This window comes from Cynoglossus semilaevis, chromosome 19 (assembly GCF_000523025.1).
Source record: "Cynoglossus semilaevis isolate Cse_v1.0 chromosome 19, Cse_v1.0, whole genome shotgun sequence".
NCBI classification, from domain to species: domain Eukaryota; kingdom Metazoa; phylum Chordata; class Actinopteri; order Pleuronectiformes; family Cynoglossidae; genus Cynoglossus; species Cynoglossus semilaevis.
Genome location: NC_024325.1, coordinates 11,080,726 through 11,101,356, shown reverse-complemented (window position 1 = coordinate 11,101,356; position 20,631 = coordinate 11,080,726). Strand labels below are relative to the sequence as shown.

Sequence of the window (20,631 nt, the reverse complement as noted above, 5' to 3'; positions counted from 1 at the left end):
AAGTCAGAGATGATGCAAAAGGGTTTAAAAGCAGGGGTGGATGCGAGCAGTGAAATTCAGCTGGAGTGTACTGACAGTGTCCAGACAGAAAGCTGTGAGGGTTGGCAGAAGAAGGCTGTAGTGATGACTGTGGTGATGCTTAGCAAAGAGAAAAAGACAACGTGAAGCACAGAGAACGGATGAAAAGCTCCCTGGAGTTGTAAAGAATGGTGCTGACACCGGAAAAATTCTAGACATCAAGGAGTTGTGACTACAGCATACATATCATGCTTTACGCTGCATCAACAGAGTTTAAATATGGCCTTCAGCGAAAGAAGAAAAACAAACAAAAAGGGCAGGGGTGTCAAACTCCTGGCCCGGGGCCTCTTTTTTTAGCCTGTAAAAACCTGGTCCGTGACTATTATTATGTCAATAATAATTTTGCTCTTGACCTGCTATTTTTTTAATTATTAAAATGCTTTATTTGGGCATTTAAGATTACAGTCAAAATTGTACTAGCTGTTTGCAGTATATTATTATTATACAGTAAAAGAAGTAAAAAGAAAACCAGGGTAAAAAATAGCAGCGTTACGCAGAATAACCAAGGCTGATGTGAGATTTGAGACAACTTGAAGTGATTTTTTTTTACGTCAATCTTTTCTTGCTTTACAGCAACTCTGATTGTGTCGATGGTTGAAGAGTGCTTGACAATTAAGACCTGAGCCCTGTGATTGGACCAAGTTCTGAATCATCTTTTCTGAACAGCTGGCAGTTTAGAAAGGTTATTTGTGAAATAGTGTAGGAAATGACGTCAGGGTGATTTTTAATCAGCTCCAGATCAGTTTCACGAGTCGTCTGTCCTTGTCAGTCGGAGGTTGAGGTAGAATGCAGGATCATCATCATGCTGAAATATAAGATGTGTTATGGCTCCTAGAGTCCGACAATGCACAGCCCTCCAAACTAAAGCTCACGAACTAATGCTATTTTCTTCCTTTGGCTCTAGAACCACACGCCTTTGAAGGAAACTTAATTATTAATATTTTCCAGAATTCAATTACAACAACATAGGCATTGATTCAACCCAACCCATGACCTAGATGTAAAATTCATTTACAGCGTCACCCTCCTGTTGTTCTGCTCTGTCCAGCCTGGAGGCTTGGCTGTTTTTCTGTTTTTGCTCTGATAGAAGTTTCCCAGCACCCGATTGGATGTGTCACATGTATTATTCACTAGAGTGGAGTGCAGCGGGTCACACTGATGTTAGTGCAGAGACGTGGACACGCTGACACTACACTCACTGTCCATTACCTGTCCTCTCAGGAGCTCGTACGCAGTGATGCCCAGTGACCACCAGTCCACAGAGAAGGAGTAGCCGGGGTGGGCGCCCTCGAATGTTTGGAAAAGCTCCGGAGCTAGATTGATAGAAACAAGGAAAACAAATCTGGAAAATGTCAGAGAAAAACATCATTTCTTTTCTTCAGAGCCTGATAGATTTCACAGAAGACCAACTTTAGACACATTTAAATATACTCAGTGATCTATACAGGGTCTACCCAGATGACCTCTCTGTTCCACTGGAAACTTTTTAGATTATCTGGCACTGATCTGTGATTTGTTCTCCAGTCAATGACCTTTGAAAATGCATGTGGAGAAATGTGGGTTTTTTATGTTTAATCTTTTTTTTTTTTAATTCTTCACCCTATTTAACTTTTGGTGATGTGCTTGTTATATCATTCAAAATTAATTAATTTTTAATTAAAAATTTAATTAATTTATAATTACTAGCTGCATACTGTGAGCTGAGTGGAAATAATTAAAACATTATCCTGCAATTATGAGGAAATAAATCATCTTTCTGCATGTATTGCTTTGTGTGAATTGCCTCAATAGCAATTTTTGTAGTAATTGATGAATCAGCTCCTGGGTGTGTCCAAACGTCCAAATCCTTATTATTTTTCTAAATATTCACTCACTGAAATTTAATCTTCTATCATGGCAAAAGAGCTGTAATCTTGTTCCAAATGCTGGAAATTTATTTTCATGACTCATCCAGTAAAAACAATAAAAAAAAAAGCGGGACATGCTAAATCACACATTTGTCTCCGTCTGACTGGGAGGACTGGGTCCCTGTAATTGAGGACTGAGGGCATAAAAATCTGTATTCACAAAATACAAAAGAGCAGAAACCGCACATACAGTACAGTACAGGAAATGGACCAAATCTACTCGTGTGTGTGTGTGTTTGGAAATCAAATTAAACAAAATCTAAGAGCTCATAAATCTTAGCTCCGCAGACTCATGTTACCTCCTGTTTGTTCTACTTGAAATCAAATCAATCACTGCATGTAGGCAGAGCTGTGAGGAATATAAATAAAGCTGGGCTAAAAAAGAAAAAAGGCAGAGCTGTGAGGAATATAAATAAAGATGGGCTAAAAAAGACAAAAAACCCAAAACTTGTTTCTGTGTTTTATTTAGTAAATATTCCATATACTACGCTGTGTTTAATCGTTTTAGCCGTTATATAAATGCAGTTTTACAGTTAATAATGCTGCAGTAATAAGACAGATACAAACAGTGAGTGTGACCACAGTCTACTTTTGCCCTTTGTTGTGATATTGTGTATTTGTAGGCAGCTGATCCTGGTGTTGGACTTGAATGTTTCATCTAATCGGAGCCCTAGCCCTGATCAAACATTTCTCACCCATGTACGGCTTGGTCCCAGCGATGGACGTGGCCTTCAGGTCCTCTTTGACAATCGCTGCAATGTTGAAGTCAGTGAGATGGACGTGGCCTGGAAAATACCACAATGTTACAGATGCTTTCAAACATCTTACAGTATTTGTACTGTTTACTGCCAATGGTAAAACAATAATCGCAGTAATATAGTACTACTTGTAGAAGGTTTTTTTTTTTTATCACTCTAATCAAAGGAGAGGCGGCTGCAGGGATGTCCTGACGCTGTGACAGAGGTAGAGGAACAGACTGGGTCTTTTTCAAAGTCAAATCGCTGACCTGTGTCTCACCGTGCTGCAGGATGGCCCAGAATCTTTGCCATGCACGGTGAGCACACACTAATGAGGTGTGTGTGTGTGTGTGTGTCTTTGTCAGACTGAGAGAACGAAACAGAAGAGGAGACTTTTTGCCGCAGTGATTGCTTGCATGAAAGGATTTGCCCCACCTCCCCCCAAAAAACAACCCCACTGACACAGACTCTCACAGTAAGTCAGCACGTCATATTGTACATAAAATTAAAATGTATTCTTTGCATATTTAGAAATAGTGGTAGGAGTGAACAAAGAACAGTTGTTTATTCAAAGACACTGTGGCTGAAAGATAAGCCCCAGAACAAAGCTGGGTATAAAAAAGAATCATATCCTCTTTAGTCTCTCTCTCTCTCTCTCTCTCCTTTGTCTCAGACTTAGACATATTTAGGATGGGAGTAGAGAAAACGGATGGAGCATACAACCACTACATGATGATAGATTCAGGGCCTAGACAAAAAGTTGTTTTTAAAAAATTAAGATTGTTTAGAAAATTCTGCCCAAAATTCATGCTATGTAAACCACTCAAATGTTTTTTTGTAGGCAGCCTTCAGTTCTGAAGCCTTCTGTAAAACTAAGTTCATTTAGTTAGGTTTAATTATGTCACTAGTTTTGTTACAACATATTCAGCTATAAATATCTATTTTCCTTCTCTCAGATCCTTGTTTCCATATTAATAATCCAGTGGATATGCCCTGCTAATGCTAATGCTACTTATCCAGGTGTATAACTGTTGAACAGCTATAATGTGACATTTGTATATCATAGTAGTGACAAGAAACCCAAAGAGATTGTTCTGTTTGAAATTACTGAAAGTTACTTCTGTTGCTTTTATCACAACAACAACGGCTGCTCTAATGGGACATTTCCTCAAAAAACAAAACAAAAAAAAACTTAACATAAAAGGCATCTCTTTTTATAAAAAGTAAATTCTCACATCTGTGCAGTAAATTGTTCTTCTGGAGATGAAACAGCTCCCAGAGGAACACAAGGCTATTCCAGGTTGCAAAATCGACAAAGTGCGCAGAACCTAATTGCCCTCCGTCAGCGTGGGCAGGAGGAGCAAAGCTTGTAGAGTTTGAAATAATGTTCACACGCGCACACACACACAAACCGAAACTCACAAACAAAACCAAACACACACATTTTCTCTCCTGTGAAGTGTTAGCTCATCAGTTTCCTCCTCCTTGTCTTGGTCTGTGGACTGCTGGTTTGTTAGTCTTTACAGAAAGATTTTCCTGAGAACATTTTTTTTGAATTGTGATAACTAAAGAAAAGTCTTTTAGGTGTCACAGTTCTTGGACTTTTTGACTTTTCATTCTAGTGTTAAGCCTTAAATTACAGTAAATGAATTTGTATAAATTGAGAAATCAACAGTATGCTAACACAACCCGAGCCTTGTTTTGATCCATATCTTCCATCTCTATTGTTGTTCTGGTCCATATTCCTACTGATACTGTTCATTCAATACCCATTTGATTGAAAAAAGAGAAATTGATGTGCAAAAACACATCACCCTGTGCTGAAACCACGGCAGACTAAAAGATTCCTCTCCGTCTCCTTGCTTCCCTTTATAAAATAAATTAATATAAAGGTTGCGTTCTGCTTCAGGGCCCATCGAGGCAGCGACCGTGAATCCTGCCTCCGAGCGCTGGAGCTGCTTTGATGTTTGCTGCGAGAACTCCCACAGGTTCAGAGTTTGATTGGAACTTCAGTCAGAAGTAGTCGAGACTTGAATGTTTGATGTGGAGTCAAGTGAGGTCTGCATGTAAATTCATTTTAGTTTTTTTTTTAATTGCAGCCTTCAACACTACAAAAAAACACTCCAACAAAGCAGTTATACTACATACAGTACAGTACAATACAGTACAGTACAGTACAGAACATGCAGTACAGAGAGGGGCTTCTTACCATGCTCATCCAGTAGTATGTTGTCAGGTTTGATGTCTCTGAAATGACAAACACAACCAAACAACAAAATATGAATAAAGTATAGAAATATATATATAAAAATATATATATTTTAATTGGGGCTGTCAAAATAGCTATATCACAGTCTTTCTAAAACAGTTTAAAAAACAAAAATGAATGGTGGGAGTTGCACCGAGCAGCTGGTAAAGCTGTGGGACAGGGTGAGACACCGGAGAGGGGAGACAGGTGTAAGATGAAGCTGTCTCCACGGCCTGTACTTATTTATCACCACCTGTTGGGTTTTCTGTTTTTTGAATAAATGGACTGATTAACAAAAATAAATAAAGAGTAGGACCAATAAGAGAAGAAGATGAAAACTTTTTTTGTTTTCTTCCTTCAACCCATTCTTGGGGAGCAATGAAGGAGGGAGAGATTTTTTATTTTTGTTTCTTGCTGGATTCAAACCTGTGATCATCTCTCAATAAGCCCTGAACACTAACCAAAGAGCATTTGATACTGTGTTTTTGAACATTAAGTTTTTTCCTTATGTTTTAATAAAAAACACAATAATAAAAAACACATATTCAATGTGTTGTTTATTATTATATCAAAAATATATGAAAAATATAGAATATATGCCCGTATGAATTTATATATTTTTAATTTACACTCCTTTAATGCTGAGACACACACACATGTTGGCCAGTGCTAGAACCTGACACACTGAGCTGTTCCTGGGACATGGACTGTAAAAAGCACTGTTTCTGTTGTCAGGACTTTGTGATGTTTAATGCGGCAGCAGGCCGACACACAGTCGAGGTACGAAGTGTTCCAGGATTCTCTCTCTGTTCCCTCAGATCTTCACACAGTCTGACAACTTCTCTGAACTGATGAGATGATGAATTTTTATTAGTCTGACGATCTCCGTGGTTAGAGTTTTACTGCCTTTTGACTGGATTTTAAAGCAGTTTAGATCCTGTTTAGTTGAAGTGCTTCAAAGAAATGTAAGACAGTTATTTATTTGAACTCTCTGACGTGCTGTCTGAGGTGAACCAGGGTAAAAGTGCACATTCTGCATCAGGACACATAAATGCTTGTTAGGTCAGAAGACATGACAACAGTAAGGAGCTGTGCTCTGCACACACACACACACTCACACACACACACACACACACACAGTATATTGTGGTAGTCTCAGCTGACACCCAGTGTCTGCTCTAATTACGTCTGCCGCCCTGTAGGAACTCAGCTGTTTTAACACATCAAAGGCCAAGCTGACTTGGGATTTTTTTTTTCAAATTGTGTGTGTGTGTGTTTTTGTATTTCCACACTTAAAGAGAAAAAGACCACCTGTAGTAGAGCATACAGCTCAGGTCTGGGAGGTCGATGCAGATCAGTGGTGCAGGCTCAGGTGGGGGGTGAGAAAGGTCAGTCGTGTAAAGCTTAATTAGCTGACATTTGCCTCAAAGCGCAGCTTTGCTAAGTGAGAACAACGACGCCTACAGTATTTAAATGCCATGCAGCGACTTGTAAGCAGCAGAACAAGAAGAGGCCGCAGTCTGAACAAAGACGGCCGGGCAGTGAGTCTAATTAGGAAGTGGTGCAAAGACGAGGAGACCGTACATACAGACATTTGTACAGCAATTACCAAGTCAACTTTGTGAGTAAGAAGTTCATGACATAACAAGGGGAATTATGTAGAGACAAATGATGAAACAAAATAGCACTACAACGCTGAAACACAAGTGTAGTAGAACTGGACTGAAGACTGGGCCAAAAATGTCTTTTACCATGTTGATGTAAAGTTACTTCAGTTTTGCAAAAGTATCTGTTTGGACTCAGAAAGTAAACAGTTTGCGTTTGCCAAATTGCCCAGTCAGTCTTCTGTAGCACTGACTATCACCATGATTGGTCATTAGGTGTGTATTATAATATTTATATCAACTTGATGATAGTTTATATGTTATAGTAGTAACTAAAATATTCACTTTCAATGCATGTATAGATATAAATGATCAACGTCTATATATGTAAATAAATTATATATATATAGTGTTTCTGAACCTGCAATACCATATATACATATAGATGGCGCCATAGTTAAAGATGTCATTTTTCTTTGGTTTTGGGTTCTGCCCATTTTCATCCATACTGTGACCACTGCTGAGTCCTCACCCCCATTCTCTCCCCCCTTCTCTCACTGTAGTAGAATGACCTTATGGTAATCAAAAGCATCTTACAGGGAATGAGAAAATCGGAGAGAGAGCGATTGGAAATGAGGGGAATATAAAGTAGAATATAAAATATTTAAAATTCATATGAAGGGGGTGGAGGAGGGTGGGGGGGTGAATGTGTGGAGATGGGAGATCAAGAGGGTAAAAGGGAACTGAGTTATTTATTCGTCATAGGATAAAAAGCTCCTGGGAATGACAGGTTATGGAGAGTAAGTGGGGTCAAAGGTCGCTTTGGTACTATATTGAATAGACAAAATAAATATATATTATAGGAGCTAAAAAAAAGGAGAGTGAAAAGCAAAGTGACTGGGGAGAAGTGAGTGATAGACGACAGAAGGTGGTGAGAATGGAAGGACGGTGGTGAAGGTCTGGAAAAGATCAGTGCAAATTGATCCCCTCGACTTTTCTCTCGGTTGACTGACCCAACAAGCTATTAGCAGCATCTAATGGCCTCATTACAGCCTTCTATCAAAGGCAGGGAAGTAACTGAGCCCTGTACCTGGACATACGACACCGTCATGACACTGGAGCGGCCAGCACACCTGAGATAGGCTCTCTCTCTCTCTCTCCCTCTCTCTCTTTCTTTTACACACACATACGGAGAAACACACTGGTCAAGTGACCACAAGGCCACACACTTTGAAGAGAAAAAAAAGAATGATACACTTCCTCTATCCGACCCTGAATAGTGCACTCATATTTTGAATAGGGTAAAAATCTGGACTGCAGGCGGGCCAATCAGAGACCTTTTGACAAAAACCTTCTCCAGAATTAAAATACTTTCCTAATAAAAAAAATACTTTAAATGTATATATAGGATATGCTGCTATTGTTATAAAAATGAACATTTCTTTTCAATTTGTCAACTTACGTTCCAGTTTCTGACCTGCCCTCACACCTGGGTTGTTACAACTCTGACTGAGGTTTAAAAGAGAGTTATTTCAAAGTTCTCTTCTATTTCTCAGAGCATTTTAATGAGGAGCCATTAAAGATTCTGTCTCACTTCCATGAGAAAGGATCAAGAGATCAAACACTCAAAGAATATTATGTCTTCACACACACACACACACACACACACACAGAGGGAGAGAACAGCATTTTTTTCGTTGGTATCATTACTCTCTGTGGCTTTAAGTTCAGGTTCAAAGGCAGAAGCTCCAACTGACTTTGGATTGATGATTAATGGAGACATTTTCGACAACGTAAGGATTCTTACTCTGCAGTTCTGTTGGATGGCTGCGTGTGCGTTTATCCATCATTTCTCGAACCACTTTGGATGTAAATCTTGGACAATGTCTGGCTTAATGTGGAGGAGAGAAAAGAAGGCTGTGTGGTTCCAAAAACTCGCATGAGAAACCACCTATGTAGCTGTTAGATTCTCAGTCACCGTTTGATCAACTCAACTCCTCCACTGCTCCACTGCTCTGCCAAATCCCTTGTGCTCGGTCTCTGCTGTAGAGAAGCGAGTGATTTAAACTTTCCCATCCAGAAATCTGTGTGGAGCAAACGTGCTGGAAAACCAGTCCTCCATTCCCCTGTTAGTGATGTGGTGGTGCAGGCCGTATGGAGCAGTGGGAGATTTTCAGCCATGATCATTTCCAATTTAATGGTAGGAAATGTGGACTAGAGGGAGGAGGTGGCCTCAGCTGGTGCCTTCATCTGCATTCATTAAATATGGGTGTAAAATGGATCTCCCTTTCCTCTGCTCACTCTTGGTTCTTTTAAAATAAAAAAATAAAAATAAAACATTAACACACTTTATGGATACGAGAATTTCTAACTTGAAGACCTGACAAACTAGGCTGATAAAAAGTCAAAGTAACGACTTCCTCACAGTGCGGCAGCATTAACTCAGTATCACAGTAACCCACCGGGACCATTCTTTCACATTTATTTGTACCAGATAGCTTAATTAAGAGCATTGCTTTGTTGGCAGCTATAAGCAGACGACGAGTAAGGGATGATAAGGCAAATCAATTATTTGGAGCACAGTTTCTGCCACAACCACATAAAACTCACTTTCCTTTTGTCTGTGTGTGAACATGGGAAGAGAAAAGTGGGATAAAAAATAGATCAGGACAAGCCAAAGAGAGTCAGTGGCTAAAAGGATGCTTCCAAGAGTAGATGTAAAACCATAGATGATTTTTGGTTTGTTTCAGGACCACATTATTTCACACCCGTAGCTAAGGTCAATTTCCCATTAACACAATGATTTGGACCATGAGTGGAAACCAGAAGGACTAGGCATGATGTACCAAAAGACCTTACCAGTCTTTCCACTGTAAGACCTCCAGGGGCAGAGAAATCTACTGAGGGTTCAGTCATAAGTGATAACAGATGCTGATGTCAATGAGACCGGGGCTGAGAGAAACCAAGGCACCTGCCTCACAACCACAGACAAACACATTCCAATTGCATGTAAGAAACATCGCATGTTTCCATCTGTTTAGAGAAACCTCTGAAGGCGTCGTCTAATTGATTCCACTGTCGTGGCCACAGGGAGGCGAGCGTTAAAAACCACAGAGGCACAGCTGACTGACATTAAAAACAGACAACAATCTGCACAGGTCCAGATGAAAATGTTTTCTAAGACAGAGAACCACAAATGCACTGTTTTAGTTAGTTGGATTTTTTTTTGGTCGGTTCGTTGATTATTCGGTTGGTTGGTTGTCATTGTTTGCTTTTTACAGCTTAACAACTCTATGTCTTGTCCTTTTTTCATTGGAGAACTGGAGAAAACAATAACAATTGACCAGAGGTCACATCGTCACCTCCGATCAATTACATTTTGCTAAGCCATACACATACAGTGATGCTGAGAGCCTTCTGTTTATCCCTTGATAACATTTTCCTTTTCGACATTTTCCATTCAGACTCTATCACACTGACCTAACTACTGTTGACAACCACTCTGGCTCTCCTGGGAATGCTCATATTTGCTCACGGTGGTAAAAACTAACACTGAATATAGAGTTCTGTTAAACTTCACTCCTTGTTAAAAAGTTACTCATTCATAATCTTTTAATATTTTGTTAACCACTGCAAAAACCACATTCAACCTTTCCCTGATTTAGGCAGGTCAGCTTTGTTTTTATCCAATTATTTGAAATAAGTTAAAAAAGAATTATGCTGATGAAGGAAAAAAAGTTAAACAAGATGAGTCAAATTAAAATGGACACAACGGTCATATATATACGCACATGACCTCTTGTTGGGTTTCTAGCCTTTTCCACTCCTTGCTCCAAAGTCAACGTGACCACGTCAGTGATTCACAAATTCAATTTCCATAGAGATGAGCCACGGGTATGTTGGCGGGGGATGCAGATTGAAAAGATGTTGATTTCATCTAAACAAACATCTTCAACACCTGCACGTCTGCCCTCATCAGCAGTAAAATAGCAATCGATTTAAATGAATAATACAGTCCAACCATTTGAGGCCACTGAATATTAAAATAAAATAATTATTATTTTAGATTATAGCAGTAGATAGTAGTAGTATAGTCTAGTGCAGAAAATAATTTTAAGTAACATTAATAATATGAATATATTTTCAATATTAATATTAATTTATTATCGCCAATTCAATCGCCAAAGTCAAAAGGTCTCACCTGTGTATGATGCGTTTAGAGCGAAGATACCCAAGAGCCAAGGCTAGTTCACAGACGTAGAGTTTGACAATGCTCTCAGAGAAATGGACGTTCTGCTGGAGGTGGTAGCGCAGGTCTCCTCCCAGGAGCAGGTCTACCACCATGAACATGTCCTCCTCATCCTGGAAGGAATACCTGCAGAAGGAACCCCAAAAAGAAACCAAATATTTGTCAGATCACCCTGGAGGCTGATGAGACAGGGAGGAAAAGAGTTAAAGATTTAAAACATAAAGGTAAAAAAACAGACTTGAAACTTGAAGAAGTTTTAAAGAAGAGCCAGCAGGGTGAACTGGAGATTGACAATGTTGTATGACATTCACAAATGACAAATGACAAGTCAGTAATGAAAAATTACAGAAGGGACAAAATACAACAAAGCCATTTGTCAGACTGACAGTCAGAAGTTCTCTGTGAAAAGAAAAAAAATCTTCCCTTACAGGAATAAAGTTAAAAAGTAAAAAAAACAAATATGAATATTTTTGATTGATGCTTTCAGCAACGTGAAGGTTTTCTGTTCATCTTCTACCCATTTCTGTTTGGATTATTCACCTGGATATGAAGACCTCCTGCAAAACTACAGAAACATGAGATGTAGTATTAAGGACAAAGGGTCAGGATCTGAATATCCTGACCCTTTGTCCTATGTCACCATTAAAATTATTATAATAAAATAATTGTAAATAAATACGTCATTAACAAATATTTTTAATTGTTGATTGGCGATTTGTAACTCTCATTGCATGGATCGGTGGCATTAGGATCTGCAGTAGTAGCTGTTATATCAAGAATCACTCTGTGATTTCAGGTAGAAGTTTCCCATCAGACTATTTACCACTTTTAAAATGGGACCAATGCTATTTTTATACCTTCCATGTTAGTCTGGCGTCTCCTCTGAGACTGAGCCTCAACTTTGGGAAGTGTTCCACCTTCACCTTAATTCTGTTTCAGTACACACTGTACCTGTGTACTATCAGTATTCCACTAGTGTGTGCAGGATGTTGCCGTGCTGCCGTTCATCAGTCGGTCGTACACTTCCATTGTTTATCAGTATGCAGCTGGCTGTGTTGCCATTTAAGAAGCTGTTGCACAAATCGTCATTGATTTCAACATGCTCAGCATCCAGCCGCTGCACAACTACCCCCACCCCACTCAATGATACTCCCCTCCCCCCCGCCCCACCAAAAAACAATGAGCTAATTAGTTTTTCCACCACGAAGCTGGTCCAAAAGATGGAGAGGAATTAAAAAATGCACTGGCCAAGATTTTCTGGCTCGTTTCTAAGTCCTGCTCGGTCCAACGTCACATGCCATATTTGTCCTCCCTGTGGAGTCAGCCCATGTATTATGTGATTTCAGCACAGTGGCTACACTTTTGTCACCAATGACAGAGAATTTGAAAGTGTTTCTCGTGGCCTAATCCCTCACTAATGGATCTGCGAAGTCGTTTTTCTGCGTACAGTGAAATGTGATTGATTGAGCCGACTCCAAGCTGTCTGCTGAGGCTCAGAAAATGCTGAGAACATTAACCTGAGATTGGCTCTGAGTGAGGAGAAACTATCAAGGACACGTCTGTTCTGAAAAGGCATGCATTGACAAAGTCACACATGCACTCACACGGACCTGCCCTGTTTTTTTCTGTTTATTTCCACCGTTGTTTGTTTATTTATTTTTTAGCCAATGTTGGTACAACCTCTGACATGTGGACCCTGCTGGTTGTAATTGGCCAGACATTCAATGGGGCGGTCTGGGTGGGGATTATAATGATTGTGTTAACAGCTACTCTGCTACAAATGGCACCAATTATAGGCATCATGGCTGGAGTAGCCAACACTTGCAGAGAAAATCATCAGCAATCGGCAGCACTGATGATAAAGTGGGAGACAGGAGTCACTCGCTGCAATGCATTTTTGTAACTCCAAAATACTTAATGCAGCCAAATGTTTTTAAATTATTCATGACCCCATACCATGATAACCTAATATACCCCCAGGCCCTGCTGAAAACTGCAATACTGCGTTTAGAACAGCAGGCGTTCAGTGGTTATAAATGTGACCTGCAGAGCTTAGACTGAGAGTTGGATGGAATCCATTTCAACCCAAGTCTATTAATCTTGATTAAGCCGCCTCACGGCTCATTTTCTCTTCTCCACTTTCCTCCCTGACATCACTCTCCCCCTGTACATTGGTTTCCCAGAGCGTATTTGTGGTATTTGTGTAAATATCACCTAACACTACATAAGAGCAAACAGTAGGGTGAGAAGAATTCCATGTGCTGCTGTCAGAAAACATTTACAAAAATACTATAAAAAGAAAATGAAGAAAAATCTTACTTATAGTTACTTCTTTGTAATATAGAAGTAACATACGCCAGGTTTGCGTCAGACCAGCTTCACTGAGCGCGGGACAGTTAGTGAGTCCACGGCTGACAGTCGACTGACACTGTAGGCATTAATGTTGAGGTCAATGGCCAGAATAAGGCAAAACAAGATCCAGGATCAATTAGAAATAAGACCTAATACTTTGTTCTTACCACCGTGAACCGATAACAAGGGAGAGGACAAAAAAGAAAAGGCAGAAAAACAACTTCACAGAAGCGTTACTGCTGTAAAACACCAGAAAATACCATTTAAACCTGAACTAAACTTAAGCCAACAAATGCTTCTGTCCAAAGAACCGATTTATACGAGACCGTTGGGGTTTGTTTTTTACTGTTTACCTTAAGCACCTGTATTTTCTATCCAAAACACCTCAACAAATTGACTCCAGTCTTTGGCCAATCATTGAGTCTGGGACGATTTCTCCTCAGACACAACTCAGCACAGTCTCTGACATGGTTTGTGATGAACATAAAGTGGGCCGGCAGCCTGATCTGGCTGTAGACACTGAACAATCGAATTACTGTTGGGTGAAAAACTACCAGACATCATTTTACCGCAGGCTGTTGTTGGAGCAAACTGCCGTATTGTTTGGATTAAACAGCCCTAAAACTTTCCTCAGCGTATTGTATTGTAAATTTCATGCAAAGAAATTGTCAACTTTTATCTACAACACCTGAATTATATATAATTATATTATAATTATAATTATATATATATATACTATTCCACAATATTAAAACATTGTTTCTCTCACTCTGACTTGGTTACAACGCCACCTGTCTGAATCTACAGTTAATTGATCATCTTCTTAGGTTTGACTAGAATAAATGAGTATTTGAACAAGCGATATGTCTGACCAAAAAAAAAAATTCTCTGACCGAGACATTCTGACAAGCGATATGTCTGACCAAAAAAAAAATTCTCTGACCGAGACAGTCTACGGGCATGAATTTGTAAATGTATCTGTGTTAGTGTGAATTAGTTTTCTTTCAGTGTGCAGTGACTAAGATGTTTCTGTAGTGGGAAAAAAAAATCTGCAGTGAGCACCAAAAAGACGGCGAGCGAGAGAAGAGAACAAACAAGTTCTCAAGCATCCATTAGCAGCCTCTGCTGATGAAGAGCAGCCGGGCTGGAGATAAGTACGTCATGGCTCTTTTTTCCTCTCTTCGTTCCTTTTTTCACTCTTTTTTTGTGTGTCTTTTTCTGCTTTGACACACATGCATTACAATGTGACCTCTCTGTGGCCTCCAGGCAGTCAGCCTGATGGGAGAGCTTCCTGCGTGGAGCTTTTAGAGGCTACGACACCACAGGCCACTTCAGTAATGGAGGTCTCCAGAAACCACTGTGGCTGGAGGGGTAATAGCAGGGTGTCCTCCCTCACCGAAAAGACTTCATTTCCCCCTCTTTCAAAGGTAACACTTACCATACATACCACGTAAGGCCACGCAATGAAAGGAAACATATAAGATACTGTGATTTTTAAATTTTGAGTTGTGTTTCTGCTGAGATAAGAGGAGGACCGAGGAAGTCGTGACCCTGTGAGGAATCTGAGCAGGTTGGTGTTTGACTGTTAAAAGGGTAAATGAAAGTCCTGATGACTTGGTGTCTGCTCTGACAGACTGATGTCATCGTGTTTTTGACCTCATGACTGACTGCTCACTTCTCTCTCTACTACATCCACACTGTCTGCAGATTGCAAAGATGGCTCCTCATGAAAAATACACACAGACACACACACGGCCTACTAAGGTTTTGATTTATGCATATGTGGAGTGGATCATGAATTATTAATGCAGTCATTTTCAGCAGGTGAGCGAAGATTTTCTTTTCAAATTTTAAAAATCCAATTAATTGAATTTCATTTCATTTCAAATTTGTATTTCTGCTGCTGCTTTGTGGACGGTCTGTGATGTCTGCAGTGTTGCCAAAGATGCTGTTTCATTTTTCAAATATAACACCAAACTACCTTTAAATGTAGACATTCGTAATACTATGAGCATTTTGGACTACTTACTGTATGGTGGGGGTCGGTCGCCTTTGTCATTCTATGATCTTATTAAAAACCTGCCACTAACAACAAACCCAGCTTTACTTGTGGCTGGGTTTCTTGAGTTTAAGTGACAGTTCGACCTTCTGCCCACATTCCTAGAGACCCTCGATTCAGATGCAGTGACAAAGGCAACATCACTAAAGAAGAGGAGGTACCGGTGTTCCAGTTCTGTGTTTTTGCAGTAGTTTAACCCAGATAACGCTCAGCCAAGCAGAGATGGGCCGGGGATCACACTGACTGGTCGGCATCTGTCCATTAGTTGTAGCGCCACCTACTGTTGGTCCATGTCTTTAAAATGTTGATGTGGCTTCTTCATTCTGATATGATACAGTTCTGATCCACTCTGGTCTCTGTTTTTGCCGTTTCCTCCCAGTCCATTTGTTTTCAGTGTGTTGAAATAGCAGCCATGTATAATTTAAAAGCCCCTGCTATTAATAAACCATATCTTTAAAATATGATCGTTTAAGGGTTTTTGGATGAAATAAAATTCCAGGTATATAAATTTCACGTATTGTTGTGAATGACACACTGGTGATGGTTGCCGACGGCTGTCTTATATTATTGGTACGTGGAATTAGATTCATTTTAGCTAGCTACATTCAAACTCTACGCACGTGTGAACTTCACCTCTAAACAGCTACTCTGTGCGACGTGTCTTTCACTATTATATCATTATTATTCACACTGTACGAGGGGAAACAAAGAAATGCACTAAGACTGAACATTAACAGAGTAGAAGAGTGCTTCTGTGAAGCCTCTTCAGACCTCTACTTCATGTTTTTCCTCTAAGCAGTTCAACATTTGTTACAAAAGCAGCTTACATCATCCCTCCATTTAGACGTGTGTGACTTCATGGTTGAAGGGTCCTATAGAAATCCTTGAACTAAGAACTGTGATGATGTGTAAAGGTAAAAAGAAAAAGGGAATAAAAAGCCCAAAGCTGTATCTATCCAGATAAAGATGCTCTGATGATTCACTTATGTTCTAAGTCATGTTTTTTGTTTTTGTTTTTTTTTTTGGGGGGGGGGGGGTCTTGGGGCTGTTTTTCCCTGGTAGCTTAGTCACAGCAGAATATTCCATCACTTTCCATTTCAGGATTTACTGCCACAGGGTTAAAAAAAAAAACAACCAATGTCTTCTATCCATTTGGGCTGAATAGTGTAACGGGGGCTGCATTTCACTGATGGCATAAATCAAACCTTCATTTTCTTTGATTTCATACCCAGTGGCAGACACTAATGCATAGTAAAAGCTGGGCCTAATGGTAATAATACATCTTCATATATAACTAAGTAATGCTGTGTATGCAGTGAAGTCAACACATACTGGTTAATATGAAAAGGAAGCCATGTACAGTAAGCTACAGATTTAAAATCAATTGCAGTGATACAAACAGAAGACAGGGGGAGTTCTGTTCCTACAGTTGATGTAACTTGATTTTTGCCATGAGTCAAAACAACCATTGAGAATGATGGAGGAAGACTTTCTTAATACATTTAAGGGAGATGGCGACGTTACCATGAAATGCCGTAGGTCAAGGTTGTCGTAAACTGAGGACATCCTGTATTGTTTAATAAAAAAAATAGCATTTCCTTCCTGGTCGTTGAGCTGCACTCAGAGCTGCACTCAACTTCTATGTTTAACAAACCTCTCATTTTAAGCTGTTTTCTTCAGTATTGGATTTGAATGTTAGCTGCTCTCTCACGTCCTCTACCTGACTCTCAGATTATGTGAGAGGATCTGTCTTTGTGCCAAGACAGGGTCTCCATAGTGGGGCATTGTGCAGAGCTGGCACAATGGGCCAGACCACCAGTGCAGGCACATCAATAAACTGGACATTTGATGCCCGAGGCTAGGGTGCCACAAAGTCAGACTTTCTAGAGAAATCACTTGGTGGTAAAGTTTTTTTGTTTTTGGGTTAAGCACACTGTGCCCATGGGTGGTGATGGGAATGGAGAAGGACAGAGGACACAGAGATTAATAGGAGGAGTCTTAGAAGATGACAAAAGAAAACAGAAGGCTTACAAGGCCACCGGAGGAGAACAGAACTAGTTTTCTACGTGGGGCTTTGGCTCAGTGCACCACTTAAACATCAGGCATCACTGACCTTCAGGGCTTACCTCAGGACAATCAACGTATGCCAAGTCAACACAGTAAGGACAGGGAGACAGAAATAGGGAAAGCAGGCACCAAGCTGACCAAAGCACCACATCAACCCCACCGGAGGGTTTTAATGCGGCCAAAAGCATTAACTTCCAACCTCTTTCTGTCCGAAACAGCAAGCAATCAAGGGAAAAAAAAAAGAAATAAAAGAAGTTCAATGCCAGCTTTTGTTTAAAATGCTGCCATGTGTGTATGCCTGCTGCACTTCTTTATTTTTTTTGTCTATTCTTAGAATAAAAAATAAAATAGCCTCCAAATGGTGAAACTGCATCTTTAGAAAAGAACAAGGTTTCTGTGCCGTACATCAATTCTTGTTACATATTTCAGTAAGAAAATTAACAAGCCTCATTCATCAGACACCGGAAAAGTTCCAGCATCTTTAAAAAATATGAAGTAGGCTACACTGCAAGTCATCTTACTTCACTCTGATAGAACTTTCACACAGGAACAAACAGGCTCAGGTTCTATTCCAAACCCACGCCTTTCTTCATTTTCTATTGTTCCATTTTTGAGTCCAAACTAATTGATTTTTAAGAATAAAATCGAAGGCTATGTCAGAGCTTTTTCAGGGGAAAACAAGTCACCTGTGCAGGGTCAGAGCTGAGTTGACATGTGAGGGCTGTCAACTTGAATGTTGCAGCTGGTAGAGTGACAGTGAAAACCTCTCACTGGCCTCAAATGTGCCAAAGCTACAACTATTCTACTGAGGCACAGAACGGGAGCTGTGTTCATAAACCTTGAACTCGGATCAGTAAGCAAACTAGATTTTCCTTTTAGCGACTCCACGAGGTGAGATGATGGGGTGAAGAAATGTTGTGTCCAGACAGCTGGCTGACGGTTTTACATTTTGTGGGATTGATAAAAATGTAGACATTTCCCCTTGGCCGTATGACCAATAGGTAATGACATCAGTACTTCAGTGCAGATTTGTAAGACTTAAGCGAGGCCGCTTACCAGAAGTTGACTAGAAATGGGTGTTCAAGGTTCTGCATGATCTGCAGCTCCTTCAGGACGTTCCTCACTTCGTTCCGTTCTACGCATTTGAGCTTGTTCATGTACTTCATGGCGTACATCTTCTTCGTGTCCTTCTTTTGCACAATGCAGACCTGACAAGTAAACATCAGGGTTAAACTAGAGCTTTAAGCCAGTACATGAGTTTAAGAACCTTTTTTTTTGTCTGATGCGGAAAAAAAATTGCACACAATTGCATCCTATTGCTTCACCCACCTTCGATGTTTAAGGATTTATTACGTTGACACAACAATGCAATAATCTTACATGGCCGTAAGGAAACATCGAGAATCTTTTAATGCTCTGAGATCTCAAACTCAATCCTCTACCATGATGGTAATGAGGCTCAGATCGTACGACATCATATTAGCATTCAGTGAATGTAGAGTAAGTGCGGAGTTTGACGTGTGTGAATGCAGCAGAATGCAGGAAATAACAGCTGTTATGATCTGGGTGTTCTGCCTCAGGACAGGCATCATTACCCCCTCCTCAACCCCCCCCACCCCCGCCCCACGTGTTGGCATGTCTGAGGAGGTTTGGAATTTTAAAAAGTGCCGTAGTGTGAAATCCCATATTCATTTGAGGTGGTGTGCGTCTGTGCAACTAGCATCAATAAGCCAGTGATTACTGCTATCTAAGAGAGTGATCTGTGGAGCAGCTGGCACGGTTAATCAGCCAGACCCTGATCACATCACTCCTTCCATTGAACAGCTTGCCATCTACTGTGATTAGACTGCTTATCTAGTGGAGCACACAGTCTTGTGTACACATAACTGTGCGTGTGTGTGTCACTGTATACACGTACAAGCGATGCAGTTGGTTTTTCTCCTTGGAAGAGTCAGGAAATATGACTCAAGTCACTTCCTGTTTGAGTAACATAAGGTAATTGCATGAATACACTGTAAATGCAGGGATCACGTGGCACCGTGTCATAGACCGATTCACGGTTCACAGTTTTTTCATTCTGCTGTAACATCTTTTGAAACATGGTGACCATTCCGTGAACTGCAACACTTTGAATTTACCTTTCCGAAACTCCCTTTCCCTATAGCCCTCAAGATCTGGAAGTGGTCGAAGTTGACTATGAAAAAGGAGAAAAGACAATGTTATTGTTAAGAACAAGTTATTCAACCCAATCTATTTAAAACTTCAGCTTAACATAAGGCTTAAAAAAACCAAACAATCACCCAGCGTGTGAACTCTCGTTCTTCAACTTCAACAGCTGACAAGTTGACAGACACAGATTAATATTGTTAACAAGGCTTCATTGACATTTGATAGTTGCAACTAACAAATAAGGAAGATGAACAACTGTATAACAATATGAGTTATACAGCAGCATGTACGTATTCTTGATATTTAATAGTTTAGTCCCAAATAAAATCAGGTGTGAAACGCATACATCCACCTGCTGTTATTTGTTATTTTCACATTCAGGATAATTATTGTTAATTATTTATTTTCACATTCAGGATAATTATTGTACACTGTGATCCATCAGATAAAAGTTGACAGTCGTACTGTTACCACATAATCAAAATTATCACTGAAACCAAAAACCCCAGCTCATTGACATCTAATGTCAATACGACTTTCAACTATGGTTCCTGCCACTTGGTGTCATCTGGTGTTCTTCCAGCCCTTCTTCATGTCTCCCTCATTCTTATCTACAACACAAACAAACACACACACTGACAATTCCCCATTCTCCTCCATCCTTCAGCAGCATTTATCGCCAATTGGAACCGAATGGGGCTGTTTGTTTCTTGCTGCCATGACGACCAGGACAGAAGGTTTTCCCTATTAATGACAAAACAGCTGGTGCCCACTCCCTGCGCTCATCTGAACACGTCCATACGCATTTGTACAGCTCTTGTCTTTTCGTGAAGGACAAACAAACACATGACATGTCCACCGGAAACTTGCGTGTCCCCTTTTAACCAGCACGCAGCACACACACACATACACACACACACACAAAGAACACACCTTCTGCCTGGAGTCACTAGATCTATTGGATGTGACAGCTAATGTTATGCTCTGTTAGTCATGTGTCACTGGCACTTCCTCTTCTCAATATCTGTGTTGCTGTGTTTATACTGCGTACCCTGATGGAGGCTATATGATGTCTACACCTACATACACACACACATAGTATATATACAGTATATATACTCACTTGCCATCCAAAATACTCTATAACCAGAAAGAACACTC

At 40.1% G+C, this 20,631-nt stretch overlaps 1 protein-coding gene across 1 annotated transcript in view; it reads right to left on the bottom strand.

The window, feature by feature from the left end:
- stk32a (serine/threonine kinase 32A) overlaps positions 1–20,631 on the bottom strand; it is a 34,647-nt gene that overhangs the window by 9,776 nt on the left and 4,240 nt on the right. The window contains exons 3-8 of the mRNA XM_008332925.3: positions 19,440–19,495; positions 18,358–18,509; positions 10,776–10,949; positions 4,932–4,969; positions 2,681–2,770; positions 1,288–1,391 (exon numbers count right to left, since the gene is read on the bottom strand). Coding sequence (XP_008331147.1) covers positions 1,288–1,391; positions 2,681–2,770; positions 4,932–4,969; positions 10,776–10,949; positions 18,358–18,509; positions 19,440–19,495 — 614 coding nt within the window. The remainder of the gene's footprint in view (positions 1–1,287; positions 1,392–2,680; positions 2,771–4,931; positions 4,970–10,775; positions 10,950–18,357; positions 18,510–19,439; positions 19,496–20,631) is intronic.